General features: G+C 38.5%; 1 protein-coding gene across 3 annotated transcripts in view; it reads right to left on the bottom strand.

Moving 5' to 3' along the window:
* Positions 1-1,273: 1,273 nt before the first annotated feature.
* AMPH (amphiphysin) overlaps positions 1,274-22,230 on the bottom strand; it is a 135,999-nt gene continuing 115,042 nt past the window's right edge. For 2 of the 3 annotated variants that reach the window (XM_053971642.1, XM_053971623.1), the window contains 7 exons: positions 21,997-22,047; positions 19,864-19,977; positions 13,854-13,910; positions 8,940-9,077; positions 7,449-7,712; positions 4,990-5,091; positions 1,274-2,441 (listed from right to left, as the gene is read on the bottom strand). In XM_053971642.1, the coding sequence (XP_053827617.1) occupies positions 2,334-2,441; positions 4,990-5,091; positions 7,449-7,712; positions 8,940-9,077; positions 13,854-13,910; positions 19,864-19,977; positions 21,997-22,047 (834 nt within the window). In that variant the 3' untranslated portion in view covers positions 1,274-2,333. The remainder of the gene's footprint in view (positions 2,442-4,989; positions 5,092-7,448; positions 7,713-8,939; positions 9,078-13,853; positions 13,911-19,863; positions 19,978-21,996; positions 22,048-22,230) is intronic. The other variant, XM_053971631.1, reaches the window with a different exon arrangement.

Raw genomic sequence — 22,230 nt, 5'->3', positions numbered from 1 at the left:
TCCTATCTATGTACAATCTTAAGTGTACTTGAAAACCCTCTGTTAATCTGTCACATTGTGCTGTACCAAGGAGATTAGAAGAGTCAAGACCAAGGGTGTTTGATGTCAATACTTCTAAAACCAAGAGGGCCCCTAATAATAGAAACTGCATACAATGGACACCTGGTAAAAGAATACATTTGGCTGATCATAGTAATGCTTTGGGCTGATCATAATGACCTTAGGGTTAGGACTGTCACACGTAATGATCTCACTTGATAGTAGGTCCCTTTCAAAGAGGTGGTGATGTCATGTCCACAGGGAAACTGAAGTTCCATTGTACAGTGCTGGGCTTTTCCAGTGATATGTAGAGCAGTCATTACTGAAATGCAAGTTTTGAGGTGCAGTCAAGCAAGAAACTAGCCGGAAGGTTATCACGAGTATCACTGTAAACCAAGTGTAATAGGTTATTATGACCACCTCAAAATGGCGTGCTGAAGTCTGGAATTTATTGTAACAAGAAAACCAAAAGTAAGTTTTGTCCTTGGAGAGATTCTTGGCCCTAGATCAAACTTGTTGAAGGAATGAACAGAAAACCAGAGTGCTTTCCTGTAACCTCCTTAGACTCACTGGATATTTCAAATCTAAAATCCTAGCTATCACAAATGAGCCATCCAGTTTCTTCACAGCTATCAACACTTACCTTTGAAACCTACTGAAAGAGACCCTGAAAAACAGAGAAAAATCAACTCTCCTCTTCTTCAAGATGCACAAACCCCCTGTTTGTTCAACTGAGATTTAGCAAATTAGGAATGGAGTGGAAACAGATATTGTTTGCTTACGAGATGACAAATGTTTAATGAAAAATAAGTGCATTCCTAGGAAAATATAGATGTTCCTAAATATTTTCAGCTTCCATGCCTCGGCAAACACAATTTATAGAAAACTTACATTCCACATGAAAAAAAGTAGACAAGTAAAAATTAATAAGAGACAGAGATCTTCAGCTGAGTGATGGTTAAATACAGACAAGCTCCCTTTCTCACTGGACAGATATTAGCTGGTGGTGAGAGTTGGGAACAGGAAGAGCAGCAGAGAGACATGCTGAGCTGGGGTTCAGACCTTTTGGAACTCTGGCCACAACTCAGGTTGAGAACAAGAATTTAGAGGTTGCACCTGTTATGCTATATTCCTTTGGAAAAAGAGGTACTAAATTAAGATTAGATTATATAATACAATGTATAAATTATATGGACTTCTTAAAAAACTTAAAAAGCACCACAGAAGAAACAGCTTCTTTGGACCAAAGGTTTATTTTTAATGACACAGCACTGGAAAACATAAGTTACAGATGACTTTCTGATACAGGATATATATATATATCTTACTTTAAGGTTCTGTGAAGGTATGCTGCATAAATACATATAGTGAAAATATATTGTGTTTATTTATTCTCAGAGATTAGTTCTGTTTCTTTTTGAAAATGTATTCAGCCAATTAAATAAAAAAGTATAGATTAGCATCATAACAACTCCCCCCTCCAGATTATCTCATTGTAACTACTACAGCTGGAAGAGGAGACCGAGCCATGCCTTCTCAAAGGTCAGCGGCTTTGAACATGAAGTTATTCATCATCTAAGAATGAAAATTTCACATTACAAACACAGATATTGTATCATGTTTTGGCAATGGAGTAGTTAGTTTTGCTTTGAACAAAACTATTACCTGTAATGCCAGAAAATGAAAAAGCAATGCATGTACTGGATGATACTACACAGCCAAAGAGCTACAATGAAGTTGTGAAAATGCATATAGCCATATGCACTTATATATACACATATAAGTTCTTGTGTATATATATTATGCATGTCCAAAAATAACACTGAAAAATGTTGCAGTAGTTAACTATCTTTTTAACACATGGAACTTGTAATAGTTTGACCTTATAACTACAGGATAATTAATTAAATTTTCTACAGTGCAACAAAATACAATACACTTAGTGCAGAGAAGTTAAGGTTTTGGTATTGAGGAAGCTAATTTCAGATTTCATGGGAAAGGATCAAATACAGGATCACCATAGCTCTGATGAAGCACAAACAAACCTGTCGCCACATACTCGTGAACAAATATGGACACTTCATTTTTATCTGATTTTTTTCCCATGTACTGCTTCAGAAATTCCAGCTTAACTGTTTGCATTCATGCTCATTTGATATGTTTCAACTAGCTTTGTCTGGCACCAGTCTGTAAACCATTAACAGCTTAAACAACAAAAAGGTGGGCTCCTGTGTTTCAAAGAGGTTAAAAACCTACTGACTGAGTTTCATACTACATTTGTCTGCCTGGGAGAACTACTCCAGATGGCGTGTGAAGTTCTCTGGGAAAAGTCCTTTATAACTATTTGCATCTCTGTACTGAAGCCACTCAGATTCCTTAATGCCAGTCAACCAGCCAGCCTCCTGCAAAGAAAAGGACAGAGTCTCTTAAATTTCAGGTCTCCCCCATTCCTCACTATGAGCTTCAGACCTGAAGGTGTTTCATAATAACATGGCTAAAGGATTTGGTGTTTTGGTTAAAAAGCTGCTTCTAATTTTGCACAGACCATTTTCTCTGTTCTACCAGACTACAATTTTGTGAGACCAAGTGACTGCAAGCACACGATACAGCCTTTAGCCCATCTAACTCCTGGCTGAACTTAATATTCTAGGTGGGAGAAGAATAGTTCTGAATCCTAATTTTTTTCCTCTGAGATATTTTTTCTCTCATTTATGTATCGACAGTCAGAAGAAAGAACAGTTCTTGCAGACTCAGGAGTTACTATCTCTAGAAAATATGTAATTCTTTTTCAAAAAACTCCTGGAAACCCAAACCAGGACTTGACAAGCAAAATATCAATAAATCACCAGCTGTCCAAGCAAACAAATGAGAGATTTCTTATTGGAAAGTACTGGATTCTCTCAAGTGTGACAATTTCTACCTAGAATAAAATCATTTGGTATTTTTAAAAATGACCAATCTACTCTCATCTCACTAAGAAACTCTGTATCTTTTTTCCTTTAAAGAAAAGGAACTGAAACAAATGTGTGGCAAACAGAACTTCTATTGTTGCCATATTATTATTGTACAGACAGTACATATGCAGACAGAACAGCTTGAACAGATAATCACATACACCATCAAGTCATGATTGTGGGGTGGCTGTGTGTGCTAGTGGGGGCTCTCTGCCCCAAATAAGCATCATTAAAGTAGATCCAGCTTATCTGTGACATTGACTGGGTACATTGAAGTGAGGCATGTGGAATATCTAAGAAATAGAGGAATTGCAGCTCCTTAGCATAGGCAGTATGGACTGTAGAAAGGAATACACAGTTTTACTGGATAATAACTTCAACACAATTCTAATGGAAAAAGCCACTGGGTGGGACTGGTTTGCTTCAAATGGAGGTTGATGTTACCAGGTGTATTGGAATTACATCTTTAGACAATTAATTTTTGAAGGAGAATAAAGAATTACAAAGATAAGCCTCTATAGAAATCAACAAAGTACCTGGCAAAAGACAAAAGTATTGAGCTTTATGGTGATGTTAAACATGAGGGGTAAATATGTAACGTGCAATAAATATATGAAAAGAATGGCTTCAGAAACATGAATATGTAAAGGTTTATTTTCTCCATCACTGCACACAGTTTACTTCAATTAATGCTAATGGGAATTTCAGTGCACACCAGAAGAATAATTACACTTCATGGACTCACCAAGCATTATCATGTATTTAACACCTAATATCCTAGCAATAACCAGACTAGAGTCAGAGAGCATATTTTGCTATCCTTAGAGTAGTGTCCTATTCTGCAAACACTGACAGTGAAATCAATTGAACTGCCCATGAGGTAAGACAGCATAATTTGAGTAGGGATAATATATTTCATTCCAATAGAAAGAGTTATGCACCTGCTGTAGTGTAAATATTTTGTTCTGAAATAAGTAAAAAACCACCATTCACAAAAGCCAAGAATTCGTATCTTGAATTAAAGAAAGCACAGCCAGGAGGACTGATAACTACCTAACTTAGAACAGCATCAACCAGCAAAACAATTTCAAACACAGTTCTCAGGACTCATATGTGCTTAGGGCATTAGTATTTAGACCTATTTTAAGATGTATTCTTCTTTCAGAGCAGTGCTTTTAGCTATCTGATCAGGCAGGATCCAGTCCCCTACTTCTCAACCCCCAAATCAACTGGGAGACTTCTTACCAACACTATAGGAAGTAACAGATACCCATGGGGTGGCTGATGCTAATAGTGTACAGTACAGTCTTCTCTTTTAAAGTAGCAGCCAAAATCAACATACTTCACTGCAATTCAATTTAATATATAGAATTCATTTGTTTAAAATTTCACCTGAAATGCAATGTTAGAACAAAATTAGATGCCTTAATTAAAGTATTGTTTAATTTAGATTCAGGCTTCCAAGGGGCAAAGTTATCAGAGGCACCTAACACAGAGCAGCATCTCTATACCTTTTGGCTATAGGACACCACGATTTGTCTGCATTCTCAGGGCTCTCTGTGGCTGAATCTGCATTATTTCTTCAAATCACACATAAAAATGGAACCTTTAGGGAGCATGTAATCAATTCTACTGGAATGTTGACAAGATGATATAGAACAATGTAACAAAGTTTGTAGGTCATCCTCTGCATGAAATCCTTGTGTAACTGTGTGTCAATATAAAATACAATGTAGCACAAATCAGCCCTATAAAATATGCAGAGGTCAGATCCTGCTAATAATATGTATCTGTGACTTCAGGTATAGTCAACTGTGCCATTTAGTCTCAAATGAAACTACATACAAAGGCATAAGTAAAATCTTTGTGTTTTTTGTAGTAACATAATTTTGAATACACATTCCCATTAACTATAATCAGTAAGAAAAAAAAAAGCTAAGATAAAGAAAAATGTCAACAAAAGAACCAAATGTCAATGCAAGAACCACATTTTTACCTGATCAGCTGTGGTCTCAGAAGGAATCACTAGTACAATATCTCCTCGTTTTAAATTAAGCTCATCACTGTTAGCTGCCTCAAAATCATGCAGAACTTCAACCTAAAGAAAAATCACCACACATATAGATGTGACCTAAATGAAGACATTTTCTCAACAAAATTACTTGTTAAATCTGGACTGAAAAAAAAAAATTAGTCTTTATGCAAACATATGCTATAGACAAGTATATTCAAATTATCAGAGAATCATGGAATCCTAACAGGTTGAATGGACCTTAAAGATCATCTAGTCCCAACCTCCCCTGCCATGGGCAGGAACACTTTCCCCTACATCAGGTTGTTCAAGGCCTTATCCAACCTGGCTTTGAACACTGCCAGGGCTGAGGCATCCACAACCTCCCTGGGCAACCTGTTCTCATGTCTCACCACCCTCACAGTAAAAATTTCTTCCTAATATTTAATCCAAAATTTCCCTCTTTCAATTTGTACCCATTACTCCTTGTCCTACAAGGAACTACAGTTCCTAATGAAGAGGCCCTCACCAGCTTCCCTATAGGTCCCCTTCAGATACTGGAAGGTTGCCATGAGGTCTGCACGGAACCTTCTCTTCTCCAGGCTGAACAGCCCCAATTTTCTCAGCCTGTGTTTGAGGTGGCGCTGTTCCAGTCCTCTTATCAACCTTGCCCCTCCTCTGGATTTGTTCCAAAAATTCCATGTCCTTCTTATGCTGGGGACACCAGAACTGTATGCAGCACTCCAGTTGGGATCTCACAAGAACAGAACCACCTCCTTTGATCAGCCATAAATTGATAATAAAGGCATTGATTCATGTCAGTTTTTTATGCATTTCCTTAGAAGCAGGGACAACTTAAAGATAGTTTCCTTTTCTGAGACTATCAGAAGAAACTTAAGATCCTTCCCCCAGATTACAAGATCTCAAGAACAGACAATAATGCAACATTCCACAAGTCCTGCCTGTTGGACAGGCCTGCCGCTCTCATTTTTCCCATGTAAGAAACTTGCTTCCATTCACCATTATCATGAAATCTGCGAGAGGAATGGCAGGATTTTACAAATAAAATTGAGAAATACTCTCAGGAACTTTACATTCTCTCATTCTCTTGTTGTGGCCACTGTTGTATTACTCTTCTATGTATCTATAAAATACCTATAAAAATAATCTAAAATATCTATAAAAATTTGAGTCACATATACATAGTACCCATTGCAACAGATAATCAAAGAGGTGAGTAATGGGAACCCTAATTAATGATTGCCTTGGAAGGAACTCCCACTTACCAGCAGATGGGTATGCCAAAAATATCTGCCTTTCAAAGGGGTGAGCATTCAAACATTGGCAAGATCAGCATGTCATTGTAAACAGACCATTTTAAGTAAATGGTTTTAACTCTTTAAAAGATAGCTAGTCTAATTTTCTCAAAGCACAGACAGCTCCATGATAACTCTGCAACTATAAAAGAAAGTGGCATTGGGAACCAGATTGCAAGCATATATTCTGCTTCTCCTTCTCTATGTCTGACCCTAGAGAGTGGGATGAAAAGCAAAAGATTAACTATGTCAGCATGTTTGAGTTGCATGATAGTGTTTACCTTTACCCTACTGTTATCCACAAAGTTTGCAGAAAATATTGAGCAACAAGAACAGACCACAAAGAATGGCATACTTAGAGAGTGCTATGGGACTAATCAGTCTGAACTATGCAAATTATAGTAGGAAGTATGTAAAGTTCATCCATCCTCAAGGAGTTTTTCTGCTGCTCAGTGATTCTAAATTAAAAGTATTTTCAAAGAACGTTGTGAACCGGGAAACCCTGGTGGTTTTGCCAGCCAAGGAAAGAATTTTTCTTATGCCTCATTAAATTTTTCTGTTTGATTACCCTAATAGTTTATATTATTACTAAAGTTACTGAATGACATTTTGGCTTCATTACCATTAATTGTAGCCATGTGTTTCAATAGAATCAGTACTTCCACTACCGATTTTCAGGCCAGAAAAAAGCCATTTTTTAAATGATCAGAGAATCATAGAATGGATCGGGTTTGCAAGGGACCTTAGAGATCAAATATATTGTTAGCATATCAGATATATAATTAGCATATATCAACAATATTACTGATTAATTATGTACCAGTGCAGTTTTATTCAATATATTAATTTTCAGCAGTCATTTGGTGAGATTCAAGGGTTCTTGTACTTCAATGAATCTTATAGCTACATAAGGATATGCACAGCAACAAGCATGCAGAAAATGTATCTTTTCAGACTTTACTTATGAAGCAACAGCACAATATTACACTTGTAGTTGCACGTATTTGTGCATGCATGTGGCTGATGAACTAAGAATACTTTGCCCTCAACAAATCATGACACTACCTTTGCAGACAAGACACATCCACAGAAGCTAGGGATATCTAAAAGAAGAATGGAGAAACAGACCTTATAGAGAAAACCAGATGGCATTGCTGAAACTGCATCTTCTGCTGGAACAGGCTGATCCTGAGAAAGTACAGCCTGGATTTCTTCAGCAGGTTTCTGCTCATTTCCAGATTGGGAAGTTTCACTGAGAGGAGTGTCAGTGACCTGAGTGCCCATCTCTCTTTTGGCATCTCTGGACTCATTCATGATGACTTCATGTTCTCCCTCCCCCTCGTTGTTTGATGCTGGATCTATTACTACTGAAGGGATGCTGCTGACCTTTTCCTGGGAAAAAAAAAACCAAAAAACAAACCCCACACAGAAAAGAAATACAAAACTATTTAGTACTTTATTTCAAGCAGGAAAACACTATTGTTTGCTTATTGCATAGGGCATATATGGGGATGAAAATTTATTTTTTCCTCTACCATGAATTCTTAAGACAGAAAACAGTATTTGTCAAGGAATAACCCCCTCCCTGTTATCACTGCTCCCCTTAGTCCTCCTAAACTTCCTTTACACATTATTGCACTAAACAATAAAAATTCTTGGTAGGTAGCTTGGGCTTAATTTTCAGTGTTTCTGGAAATTACTAGACCTTTTTCCTTCACTCCGCTCTCTAGTTTTGGCAGGTTTGAAGTTCCAGTAGTCACTGTACTGTTTTTATTTGGAAATGGAAGTCAGCAGGATAATAGTGATAGAAGGTGATGAAAGAAGGAAATATGACCTATTTCTTTGACTGAAGGGATCTCTCCTGATTTACAACAATGTAACTGGGAACAGAGAAAGCAAAAAATCTAAGTAGCATCTGACCAATCATGGATCCCAGTAAAAAAAGCATTTAACAAAACTTGTTGTAGCACCCAACCTGAAAAAAACATGTTCACTGATCCTCTTCCAGACCATCTTATCCTGGAGCACAGATGAAATAGAATATGCAATGAAATCAGGTAATAACTGGCTGCCTAGCTACAGGGTCTGCTATAGCAGGTGTTTGCCAGCTCCTCAGAGGTTGCAGAGGAAAAGGCAGCACGCCAGATATGGATACATGGCTTGACTGCCATGACTTACATGAAACAAAGTAATGCTATTGATAGGACATGGTGCCAGGATACAAGATAAATCCAATTGCTTCTCTGCGTATTTCTCCAGAAAGCCCTGTTATGTTATGTGATAAATGTTATCTACACAGAGAAGCACAGAGAGACAACAGTGGGGGATAGCCCAAACAACATGCTGTCCATGCTGCTCACAGGGCCATGAGAGGGCAATTAAATCCCATCTCCACAAGCCTAGGGGAGTACAGAGACACAAAGGCAGGCACAACCCAAAGTAAGGACTTAGAAGAAAGGATAGCCTGTGTGAGACCTTCCTAGGGCCATCCCAAGAGAACATCAATCTTGCTACTGGTTGAACCTAGGGGCACAGAACTGCAGTAGCCTTGCCTCTCTTGGGCTGCTTAATCTGTCCCGATTCCCTTAACATACTCTCCCATGCACTGGCATGAGTTACCTGAGACATATCAGCCTCTTTTTCTTCTCCCTGAGGTTTGTCACCTTCAGCAACATCCTCCTGCTCAGTGGTGGCAGCTCCTGCTGCCACAGCTGCACTGTCTTCTGATGCTGCAGTCCTTTCACCAACAGGTACCAGCTAAAAACAACAGAAGAGAGGGACCTTTCAGGATACGAGCTACAGTTCTCTTGCTGGAGAGAACATGGGCCAGCCTCTGCTCTGTGACCTCCCCGTGTGATGCTGACCTATTGTCTTGAGTTCACTGGTGTTCCTCTTAATTTATGGAGAAGAGCAATGCTGGGGACAAGCTTGCTCAGAAAAACTGATTAAAAGGTGGGAGAGAGACATTTATGAAACCTCACCAGGCAACATTTAGCAGAGTCCTCGGGTATTATGAGTAACTGTTTATCAAAGCTGTTCTCCTTCCCTTGTGTTCCAGCTGTGTTGCGGAAGAAATTTACCACTGGTTTCTGCAGAGTAGGAGGAGCTTGCAAACTGTCTAGAGGCCCCCAGGACGCTGCTAATGGAATCTGCTCTTGGGAAGAGCCTTCAAGTCTTCTCTAGCTAGTTACCTACCTCACCACAGACCTTGCCTGGCTTCAAGAATCTTGTAATCTTAGTTACACATTCCTTTCTAACAGAGAGACTTACAAATCAGGTCATGTCAGAAGTAAATATATTCTACATCTGGGTAAGTATCAGAAAAAAATTAACCACAAAGATCTATAGTTATGTCAGTATAAAAAGATACATAAAGCCTATTCAGTCTGTCTGTGACTGAATAATTTCTGATCAGTCTGTGTTGAAAAGTTAATGCATGATTTATTCTGACTCATGGAAAGTGCATAGAAAAGTACCTGCCTACTACTAGATCAATGTTTAATGCTTCATCAGCAGAAACTGTTACTTGTTATTGTGGGTAACTCAAAAGGTTATTGTATTCCCTATCTATCTGCTCCCCAAATTGTTACTGTCTCTTTAAGACCCTGCAGTTGGAAAAACTGGGGTGGGATGCTATTGTGGGCATTATTACAGTCTGCTCTAGCAGGCAGTTTGTCCCCTCTTGCTGCGTGGTTTTTGCTTTGCCAGCTGCTTGGTCTTTGCTTAAGCAGAGGCATCTCCCTTTTTGGGTTCTTTTTTCGTATTTTTGTCTTCTCCCTTATCTTGGAGAGACTGAAATTGGAGGCTTTAAGCTGCCTTGGGATGAATTCCGCAGGTGCCCATCTGCAGTCGAGGTATCGCGCTGACAGTAGTGGAGCAGCTCTGGCTCTGGCCCAAGCCGTTGTCAGCCGTGAGTGGCACCGGCCCAACTGCTTTGCCTGGCCCTGCCTGCCCTGCTGTCTCCTGCTGTGACGAGGGCACTGACCCCAGAGGGGCTGTCAGGTCTTCATCTACCACTGGAATTGCTCCATGAGCTCCTGCCTTCCTGGGAGGGATCAGATGCCATCTTGTCCCTTTATCTTTCCCATGCAGTTGCCTCTGCTGGGTGCTATCTCAGGAAAGGGAGTTTGCTGGCATTTTGGATCTCTCTTTGTTCTCAGGGGTTCATAAGATTTAGCTATTTTGTATCTAGCAGTTATTTACTGTTAGCTTTTGCCTGTTGCTGTTTCATTTATTAGTAAACTGTTATTTTTCACTTGTATCTACTCGTATTCATTCCTTAGTGGTGGAAAGGGACTGGTTGACTCTGTAAAGGGAGGTAACTCATTCCAGAGTGTTCTCCTTTTAAACTGTCTTAAACCAAGACACTTGTAATTTATGCATCCCCCTAACATTTGCATTGCTATATACTGCTTATGGTAGCATATTGAGTATATACTTACAATGAATTAATCTTAATGTTTGGACTGTTGAAGGTAAATGACAAAACTCATTGTTTTAATCTACTTAACTTCAAGACAGAATTTTTACCTTACAGCAGATGGCTCAAGGATTAAAAAAAACACTGAAGGAAAACTCTTTTCGAGGTACCAATGTCAAGCCACAGTTAGCAGTAATCTCTGATCTCCAGTGAACAGTCTGATGCTATTTATTTCCTCAGTTTGATCTTTCCCCTGTGGATGAAGCTAACTTCACTACCTGAACTCAGCAACTGTTCAAGGGCACTGTTCAGGCATTGCTTTTTAGCAACATTAAATATTCACCACTATTCCTATTTGCTGCTGTTAATTGATATGATAAAGAAATCCTCCTGGAATCCATGAAGACAGAAAATATTGTATGGATTTCTAGAAATCACTGGGGAACTTTAAATTAAATTGAAACTGCTGCTGCTGCTGAAGCATGCTGTATTGTAAGAGGAAATAACATCAACAGACAAGATCAGATGTTGACATTTTTTCCTGTAAGGCATGCAAGTCTGCCACTCATATAGTATTACCAATTTTAGCAGTTTTGATCCAAGAAGATACACAAATAAATGATGAATGCTACCTGGAAGAGGCTAGTAGGAAAGACTGGGTGCACATCAGATTCATTTGACACCATGCATTTCTAAGAGCATGCTGCAGAAATTGGTCTTGCTGTCTATTCTGAATCTTTTCTGCTTATTGGATTTGTATGGACCATTTTATTTTACTAAGGAGGAGAATACTAATTTACATGAATTGGCTCACAAATGTCCCACAGTGAAAGGGTGACACTCTCACAGCATGCAGTCAGGAGTCACTAAATGTATACCACAGTTCACAATCACAATCATTTTTCTTGTGTCTTAGAGTACAAAACCAATAAAAGCTAGATGATTAAAAAAAGATTTTATAAAAAGGCATATGAGGTCACACAGAATGAACCTCACTATTAGCCTCAAATATCTGATTAGTACAGAAGAGGAAAAAAAAGGGCAGGAGGTTGAATTCATAACCAGCTGTGTTGAACCACATCCTTGCAGATACTGCTACTTGTATTACCTTACTTTACACTGAAAACCAATCCTACAAATCTCTTTTATACAGGTAATTAATTAACATTTGACAGTCTAATAGTATTCCAAATTAGCTATCTCTAGCAGCATTATTGTAATTTGGACAGCTGTCCCATTACATCAAGCACACAGGGGCAAAAGAAAGGATCATCCAGTATCTTGAGGCATGTGATAGAACCACTCGACTGTTTTTATTGCACGGATGTGAATTTTTCTTTAGCCAAGATGCAGCTTATCCACACCATTGTACTCTCATTAATATTTCTGTCAGCTCAACACAATGCCAGAGATTCAGCAGTAGCAATAATGAGCCGAGGAAGAGGAAAAGGGGTACCAAGCCTGTTGCTGGGGTCTGCCAGAGGCGCTCCCTCTGATACACTTGTTGTCCAGAGGTGAAGTTCTTGCCCCATGGCTGGATTTAGAACAGGAATAGGTAATTTTTATGTCAGTTGGTTATAATCACAGCTAAGCTATCTAATGTCAAGAGAGACCAATCATCAAGCTTTAGGGAATGCATCAGTTGCAAAGTCTTGGAAAATTCTGAAGTACTACTGAATAATTTGTTATGCAAATTACAGAGTATCAAAGGGACAACACTCCATTAACAGTCAAATACTGGCTTAGCAAATAACTTAATCTCTTATGGCAGCTCTTCTGCATACTGTTTTAAACAGCTGTTTTAAACAGAATATGGGCAAATTCACTCTCAGATAGGAGAGCGAACAAGTAGTATTAGAATAAAGAGGGAAGATTTCAAAGACTTAGCCTTGATGCTAGCACAACTGTGAGGCATTTCTTGCAGATTTCTTCTTGAACCAGACTTGTTAGGAGTGACAAGGCAATGCTCGAGGAACAACACAACACTCTCTTGCACTGAGTCCACACCACGCTGGGCTTGATCTACCACTCCCATTCTGCACTTTCTTTCAATGCAATTCCACTGGCTTCCATGTGAATGTGGCAGTGCTGTGGCACGTGTGGTGAGGAATACAGCACCAATGAGTCCCAAATTCACTTCCAAGTGACACTGGTATGCCCTACAGCCACAGATATATCCTTGGCTCTAGCAGACCTAATGCAGTTTTACAGCAGGACAATGAACCTAAGCCTGGACAGCTGAACTTAGCAAGTTCTGAAACCAGTTCATTACCTTTTTGTATATATCATGGCACCAAACTGAGTAACAACAAAAAAAGCAGGTTGCTAGCACCTTGAGATACAAATCCTCAGTGATTAGTAACTAGAAGTTATTTCCCAGTCCCTGTTTCTATTCCTGAGTTTAACATGCAGCCAATCCTCTTGTGCTGCCCTCTGTGCACGTTTGAACACATTGTAGTTTCACTTCAGAATACAAGGATTCAGAGTAAGTACTTTTATCACTCAAAAATATAAGCAATATGCAATCATTCAAGTCCATATATGCACAGCCTAAAGTATGTCACTGAGCATTTCATTTGCTTTGTAATTTGATTTTAACTGTATCTAATAATGCCAGACTATACTTTAGCAAACCAACTCATAACATGATTATTTCCAAGTATCTGTTATAGCTCAGGGCATATTATGCTAGGAAAAATAAATTATTAATCATAGTTTTTTTTTATAAAGAAATTTACAGAAAGGCTAGGCAAACAAATATACAGAAATTTGTAAAAGCTACTGGGAATTTATGCAGCATATTTCCAAATATCAATAGAAACAGCATTATACCTCCTTTAGCCAGGGAGCTGCTTTGTTTGCTGCCCTGAAATATTTATCACTCTATACTGCTGCAACAGGCAGTTTCTAAGATAAATCTGACATTGAATGAGAGGTGATATGTTAGAATATATGCCATGGGTGCAGATATATCTGTGCAGTGTTAGACTTAGATACCACAGGTCACAGTTGCATGGTATTGGCCTGCCTATTGATGACATGCATATGGACAAATTTTTTGCAATGGTTGAAAATATTAAAGCACAACCATACTCAAGTCTATTCATATGTACCTCGCTTTCCTTCTCGGCAACTCCAGTTGTCTCCTTATCTTCTGCCTCGACATTCTCCTGTATAAAAAGGAAATATGGTCATCACCTTACACATGCTGAAGCAATGGCTGCAGAGAAATCAGTATTAATCAAGCTAATGGAAGCATGCCATGTATGAGATGCAATGGCTAAATGAGCTAGTATATACTATCGAGCAGAAGGATACTGCCCCATATAATCTGAAATAGAAGAATAGAAGTACTTATGTGCTAAAACAAACCCTTTACATATGTTACCATCATCACACTGGAACTATTAAGGACAATTTGACTTACTTTTACTACTAGTATTCTGGTAACAGCACAAGCTTTGAAGAATTATTTAGTAAGCAACCTTGCAGTTTCCACCAAGCTCAAATTTCTCCCACCATGTGACTCAAACTGTTTCCATTATCACCTGCTGCTGCTCCTGTAATTCACCAGGGCCTCAGTGTAAACTTCATAAAATACTAATTCCACTTACGTTGGACTGCAGCTCATTTAAAGATCACTCCCAAGAGATGTGGGTCACAAAGTTTGGTGGTGTGTTTTTTTTTTTTTTGTTTTTGTTTTTTTTTGTTTTTTTTTTTTTTTTTTTTTGTTTTTTTTTTTTTTTTTTTTTGTTTGTTTTTTTTTTGGTTTTTTTTTTTGTGTTTTGTTTTTGTTTTCCCCACTCACCTTACTTTGGGTCCATATTCAGTGGTACATGCAGCAGGTGCCTGACATTAACGAAGTTAGACATCAGTGGTTTTCCAAATCTGACACCCATTTAGGTGTTCAAACAATTGAATGCACTGACCAGTACCAAGCTCCTCCCAAACAGTACTTATTACTTGTTATCAGCACCAGGTCCTTTTCTACAAAAGGTCGACAGTCAAAACCACTAAAATTCAGGTTTGGTGTGGAATAGTTGGAAGTGCTATTTTAGCTGTTAAGGTTTGACTCTCTGCAGACATGGCTATTTCTGAAGACACTCTGCTAAGCAAAACCAAGTCAAACACCCACTATGGAAATCAATTTTGCTAATAAATTTTGACACAGCTAGGTTAGATTTTTCTACAGAGCAGTAAGGGTGAAGAGAAGTTATGCAAGCATACTTGGGGGCATGGTATATTGGAGAGCCTGCTTTGGTAGTCAGAAGCCAGGAAACCTCACATACTCCGGCTCCAGCTACCTGCCTTCACACACACAACTGTCACGCCAAAATTCCTTAAAGTTTCATCTCAAATGGTTGCATATTTCTTTTTAAATAAAAGAATGGTGAGTTCCATGCAAACTTCATATCACTCTTTTATTTTCTACTCTAACCTAGCATTGTTTACAGTCAGTCGTAAACCCTAAACATACCCAGACATCAGGACAGGGCAGCTGCTGACAGTAGTGCTGCCAAAGAAACCTCTTACAGCCTTATCCCTGTTAAAACTGCAATGTTATATAACCTTTTAAAAAATTATTAATTCCTTTTAAGTTGCCAAGCCTCTGCTATGTGGTCTTCAATTTTATAGTAAGTTTGAGTAGGCTGTAGAGGGTCTTAAACAGAAAAAGCCAAATATCAGCAGCAAAATATAAATATTTCACACTCTAGTAATGTATGTATGCACAGAGCCACCTAGAGAATTTTTTTTTTCTAGAGCATAGCAAACTGTTGCCCGTAAAAGCATTATATCCAACTTCAAGTCAGTACACAGATGATTTCCCTACTTGTACTATTAAAAAGTGCTGAATTTCTGCCAGGAGCTGTATTTACAATTTGCCTTCAGAAATTAGTATAATCTTGCACTTCAAAGTTGGGAACATATCGGCTTTTTTCATTTTCTTAGTAATTCCCTGGCAATATTCTCTGGTAAGAATCCCATCAGCCTAGCTTTGGGTATCTTTGCAGAATGATTTAATATATACATATGCATATTTTTAAATAAGAACTGTTTTCTTGTTAACTAAAAGCACAATTTTGGTTGGAAAGGTGAAAGTAAGGAGAGCTTCTTTTATTTCCCAAAGCTTGAGCTTTCCTGTAGCTAATTTGACTATTGTGTACTAGTCAATTTAGTAGCATTTTGCTTTTCTGATTAGCTGGAAGTTGGGATTTTGTGGATAATGGAGTTTGAGAAGAGAGGCATGATAAACTGTATCACTTTTAGAGCATGAAACCCTAGTAAAAAGGATGACTGGAATAACATTAGGAAACTAACACCCTGGTTCCAGAGAGAAAAATCTTCTTCTGGAGACTTCAAAAGAAAAACACTGTTCTACATCAGTTCTCTCCTGTAAAAGAGCCACATATTTTTAATGTCCTTATGATCCCATTCTTCACCTGCACTTAGCTTCACGCTCAGAATCTGGGCACAGCTGACAGCTCTTCTGTATCTAACCATTGTATTGTTCTCCCAAACTACACATTCCACCATTTGGGCACTGCGAATAGTACCTAAAGTGGGATTGAACCCTAATTAGATATGCTTGGTTGCAGGTTGTTCCCTGGCCTCTGCTGTACTCACTCCATCTGCAAAGAGCTTATCAGGAGGTAGCTTCACGTATGCTTATATACTACTCTGAAAAACACAGTATTTAGCTGAGCGTCTGACTGTTTAATGGGAGAACATCAGATTCCAGGCAGGCATCAGACCCAAAGTACTGAGAAGCTCTTTCCAAACTAATAAGTGCAGTGGAAGTAGAAAAATTGATCTTCAAGTACTATGTCTCACATTCAGGAAAAGAAGAAAGAGAAATAGCAACATTTCATAAGCATTCACTTTATTATGATGTTCTCATGACATCTTTGCTTGAATGTGAAAAAACTGATGTGGTGAGAGGGGCAGTATTACTTGAAAAAGAAATAAGTCAGTGGTTAAGGCATTATATCCTTCAGACTATCCTTTAGATTTATAGCTGCCTTTGGGGGTGCTTTAGAAACAGAAACACAACTCTTTCTGTGTGGAAAATTCCATGCATAAACTGTTTACCATGGTTAAATTATTTTCTGTTGGCACACATGGTCATCCTGTCCCTTTAATTACCATTTTATCCCCCCCCCCCCCCAAAAAAAAAAAAAAAAACAGCTGTTGAGAGCTACTAATAAAAACTTTATTTGTTCTATGGCACTGGAGATCTGAAGGACCAAGACAAAGATATGTAGAGATCCTAGGCAACAATGTTGATGAGCTCTTCTAATGAAGTTTTGCCAATCTTGATCAGGCAGACTATGAAACAGCAAGTAACTGAATCCAAAATGCCCATATGGGCAAGTAGTACTCTATCCCCTGGACCATTCTATCCATAATTTAAATGAACACCCTACCAGAAAATTTACCGTGAATTTCCTATAATGAGGGATCTATGCCATAACTTTTCCGGGTTAACGAGATGTGACCGGAAACCTGCCACAGAAAAACTCAACTGAGGACTGGCTGTCACCAAAACTGGAAGCAACTAAACTCGATAAAAGATTCCCAATTAAGTACTATCTATTAATATTTTACAATTCTACTTTTAAAGGAAACTGTCACTCATAAAGCAAATGAATGTAGAAGTGCTGCTGGGAAATGACATGGTTTCATCTTTTGCAATTCAGTGTACTTTTCCTTAGCTTTGAACATATTTGTCATTAATCCTTATCTTCAAAACTCCTCTTTGCAAGTCTTGAAAAACTCTCTCTGAAATAAAAACCTTTCAGATACAAATGCAGTCACTCCATTTCAGGCGTTTTTAAAATCAACACTTTGCTTTTTTTCCCAAATTAGTACGGACAACATAATTTTGAATTAGCAAGAATAAGCCTAATTAAAACTGTTTAACTTCTATTTAATGCCTACCCTCCTCTTCTTGGATTGCTCTTAAATTGTCTGTCTCTTGCATTGTTTATCTCTGCCTCTCTTCCAATAGCTCTGCACTCCTGTGACTCAGCCAGAGCAGCTGACAACACACCATGGACCCAGAACTCCTCAGCAGCAAAATGGATCAACTGAAAAGGTCATGCTAGCCAGCAAGCAAATGCTTGGTACTGCAGACTGTTTAATTAGTGCTTAAAATGTGCAACAGGCTTCAGAGCATTGTTTTGTCTTAGTGCAGGACAAAAATGTTTCCTTTTGGAAAAATGGGAAATTTCTTTTACATTTTTTTTTTCAAAATAAAACCACTTTTCTGGCTTCATTAATATCTGTTCTTCCACATTATTCCCTGCCATGCACTCATGGGAAGAGAAGAGCTCCAGATCAATGACCAATTTTCCATTCCTTCTCTCTCCACCTTCCCTCCCACTTTATTCCAAACCATTACATTTACATGAGGCATTTTTATCAACAGTCTGACAAAACAATGTGCCTCAGATAGGTAATTTCATTTTTCTGCCTTTCTAAAGAGCTGACAATATGAACTGAAAACACATAGAGGAGGAGAGCCTGATCTACACAGACCATGAAGCTTTCTTCATCTAGTTATGTCAGTAGAAGGGGATGATCCTGAAATAATTTCTTCCACTGTGAACCATGGAACCAAGTGAATTAAAATATGAAACAAATACTGCAAGTTCATGCAAGTGTAATCAGAACTAAACCTAAATGTAGTTCTGGGGAAGACACTGTGACCACTTCCCTCCATAAGTCCAATGCTGCTAGGCATCCCCAGAGAGTGGGTAAGGTTGGACAGAACCAGGTATTATCTGCTCTTTCCCCCACAGTCCTGCAGAACAGCCCATCTAGTCCTGCCCAATTTTCGTCACACAATAAATTATTTTTCCTGTTAGGAAGAGCTCAGTAGCTTGATATCTGATAATTAGACATCTATCCATGCTCTCTGCTGCTACACTTATAGAGATCATCGACATATGATCTCTGTAAGATCATCTACAGATACTTCCACTTTCTTCAGCTAAATTGCATCTCAATAGCTTAATATTGATATCCATATGGCAATGTATCAAGCACTTACTGAAAACTACCTAATTTTATGGTCATTTGGGTATCATCATCATCCCTGCTTAGCAGCAGAAGACACACAAGGTCTCCCCCAAATCCAAGTGCAGCTCAGCATGCTTAAACCTTCTCTTCTAAGAACACTTGTAACACCAAATTGTGCTTGATGGACAAAGAGCAGAGTTATATATCTTCCACCAGCTTCTGTGGCAGAGGAACTTATACACAAAACAACCCCCTTTTTTCCATCCAGTTTTTCAGTAGTAATCTTCATATTCTACCAGCAACTCATTAGAGCCTTTGAACATGTCACTGTCTTTAGGAAAGCATGAAAGATGTCAGACTACAAAAACAGATGCAGTTTTCCTCCAGGGTTTCTTAGCCTGTGAGTATCATCCACCACCAAGACCTTCTGATACTAGTGTGTATGAGAGGAACTTCAGTTGGATAAAAAGAATATGGACTGAGATACCTGTATAAAAAGGGATGCTAGTCATCAGGAAAACTCCATGCCTACTGTCTCAGACCACCTCTTAATTTGCAGTGATATTGGATGCCTTGCTTTGCTCCTCAGGCAGAGCTGCAATTTCTTCTTCATTTCCTGAATTCTGACATGTAAAAAGTCCCCCAGCTGGTGTTTGGTGTCCTCTCTTTGGCTCACAACTGATTTCTAAAACTGTGAGCCTTGTAGACCTACTACAATAACTTTTTAATGGAATTTTCCTGCTCTAGTAAGGACTATACAAGATGTACATTAGCTTAATGCTTGAAATGAAATGAGAAACTTGTTACTAACGTCATTTAAAAATGACATAAATTCTTTCCCATTCTGAAGTTCATCTGGCATCAAACAACTTGTGAAACCACAACCACTCAGCCAAACTTGAGTCTAAGATGCCCAAAGTAAGAGGAATGACATTTTAGGGCTGAAAGGGGCACATGCTGGAGAGGCATGCTGTGACATAGCAGGCAGCAGAGAAACTAGCCATGGAAGATGACAGTGGAAAGGATGGCTGAAATGCAGCAAGCACATTCACCATAATAAAAAGTGGCACCAGGAGGTGGCATGGAGGACAGATCACTCACCACAGCCTGCTCTGCTGGCTCAGCAGGGACAGCCTCCTTTTCCACAACAGCAGCAGCAGGGGTTTCCTCAACCTTAGGTTCCCCAGGTGGAGTTTCTTCAGGCTCAGACTTTTGCTATTGATTTTTAAATAGATAGTGGAAGAATTGTTGAAGAGCATATGATGTTGGGGAAGAAGAGAGAGAAAGGGAACTGTGCCTGGCACAGTGTTGCTTCAGGCTCAGTCTTGCCAGGCTTTGTCCCCAATAGAAGACAGCATGTAAAGGGCATTTTCATCATCAATGTTCTCTATGTAAAATGAGTCCTACATGCCTCCCTCACAAGGAAAGCTTCCTGAGTTACAGTGAGAGGTAATGGAAGTGGGGGGAAAGCACCCAGTTTGCTCAAAAATGCTCCAGAAACTGCTGGCAAGGCCAGAAATTGAAACTGGCACCCATGTGTACCAACCCTGGTCTTCAAACATGATTTTTAAAAATTATGTCCCCCTCCCTCCTCTGTCTGTTCTCAGATAATATACCCTCCTCCAGTGAGAGTAAGAAGCAATGAACAGAGAATGAAACTCAAACAGTTTTTATATGCACAAACAATGATTGAATACTAGCAACGAAGTCTAGCAATCACCTCTGATTTTTATTAACACGCATTCTCTCTTGAGCTCTTAATCACCTAACAAGGCACTTATTTATCAACCTACTATTGTGATTTCCACCCTTTTAAATTCTGGCCTCAGCTTATTTTCCAACAAGAGGATCTATGAAATATCACCAGCCCTGCAACATGTCCAGTCTTGTGGCAAAAGAGCTCACAGCAGAAGTGTGATCTCCAATAGAGACATTACTCTGCAAACACATGCCCCTAACAAGGAGAGAGCTCCAAGCTGTGCTTAGCATATTTGATTTATAAAGATGGCTGACTCAACCAGATATCATAACCCCAAAAGATTAATTTACCATGAACAAATTGCTTAGCATAATATGAAGCTCAAAAGCAATTGCTTTGCAGTTGATAACAGGTTGCTGGCTAGAATGTGTATCTCCTGTGATGAAGAGACAGTTTCTATGATATTCTTTACTATCTTGAAGACTTTCTCCTCCTGATATTTTTCAGGAAAAAAAACTCCATAAATTCTCAATTCTTTGCATATATTCCTTAAGCAGTCTGATTTTTAATGAGGTACAGAGAAGTCTGTCTATGCAAGACCTTCAGGATTTGGCACAGCATTAAGAAGCATTCACTCGTATATTATAAAATACTGTGCAAAAATTTCTCAGTGTAGTGCATTAATGACAGCTCTAGAGAATTTCATAAGAAGAAATAAAACTGAAATGAGAAACATAAAGTCGATTTATTCCAGGTAATGTGTTTCCTGACATTTAATGCTGGAAGATTCTTTCAGACTTAAAATCACAAGAAAAACAAAGCAGGCTACACTGATGTGCTTCAAGTCACTTGTTGAAAAGCATACTTCAGAAAAGTTACCACACTGCAGCTATGAATAAAAATACTCTCAGAATAATCAGTAACCATCATGAGCACAAACACCACATTAAATAACATTAAATATCACCCTGCTGCTATTAAGTAACTATAGCACTCACCCAGCAATGCTGTTATTCTCATTCTTGTTCCAGGCTAAGCAAAGACTTTTAAGAGGAGCTAAAAAACTGCCCAGGTATGATCACTTCCAAGAAGATTGTGCCCTCCTTAGAAGCAGACTGTGCCCACTATTAATATGGAAGTGAGTAGATAAAATTACAGCAATTTTGGAGATATGTAGCAGCCATCACGTACTATCAGGTCCTTGCTGTACACTGGACCATAGTACTCATTCTAGTAATTTCTTCAGTGCAATAAGTGAACAAACTGTTTGACTACACCTTTATAAAATAAACATACCTTACAATGTTCTGGTTTTCTTTTCTTTTGCTCTGTGCTATCCTTGTGAAAGATTGTTTCAGTGAGTATGGATTTACAACTACAATGATATCACCAGCTCTTCCAAATGGAAGAATTGCAGAAGGTGGTGTGATTTAAAGGATAGAAAACATAGAAAAAGTGAAAATATCTTTGAAAAAAGGAAAAATTGTACCTTTTTTGATAAGACATTTTAAAAGGAACTAAAAGCCACAACTTACCAAAGGCTCTTCCACATTCTCATTCGATTGCACTGTAAATGCAGAGATATCCTAGACACAGAAATGAAAAACAATAATGTAAAAATATTTGAGATAGTATATTTGCAGGTGTCCATTTTAATGGTTTATTCAGGTACAATCACTAAGTATGTTTACATAGAATAAGATGGCCAATAAACTTAACTAAAAATTATTTTAATATTTATTTAATTATCTGAGTACTATTGATATTAA

Source organism: Vidua macroura, chromosome 1 (genome assembly GCF_024509145.1).
Source record: "Vidua macroura isolate BioBank_ID:100142 chromosome 1, ASM2450914v1, whole genome shotgun sequence".
Taxonomy (NCBI): Eukaryota; Metazoa; Chordata; class Aves; order Passeriformes; family Viduidae; genus Vidua; species Vidua macroura.
Note: the sequence above shows the minus strand (reverse complement) of the source record. Positions and strands in the feature narration are given on the sequence as shown.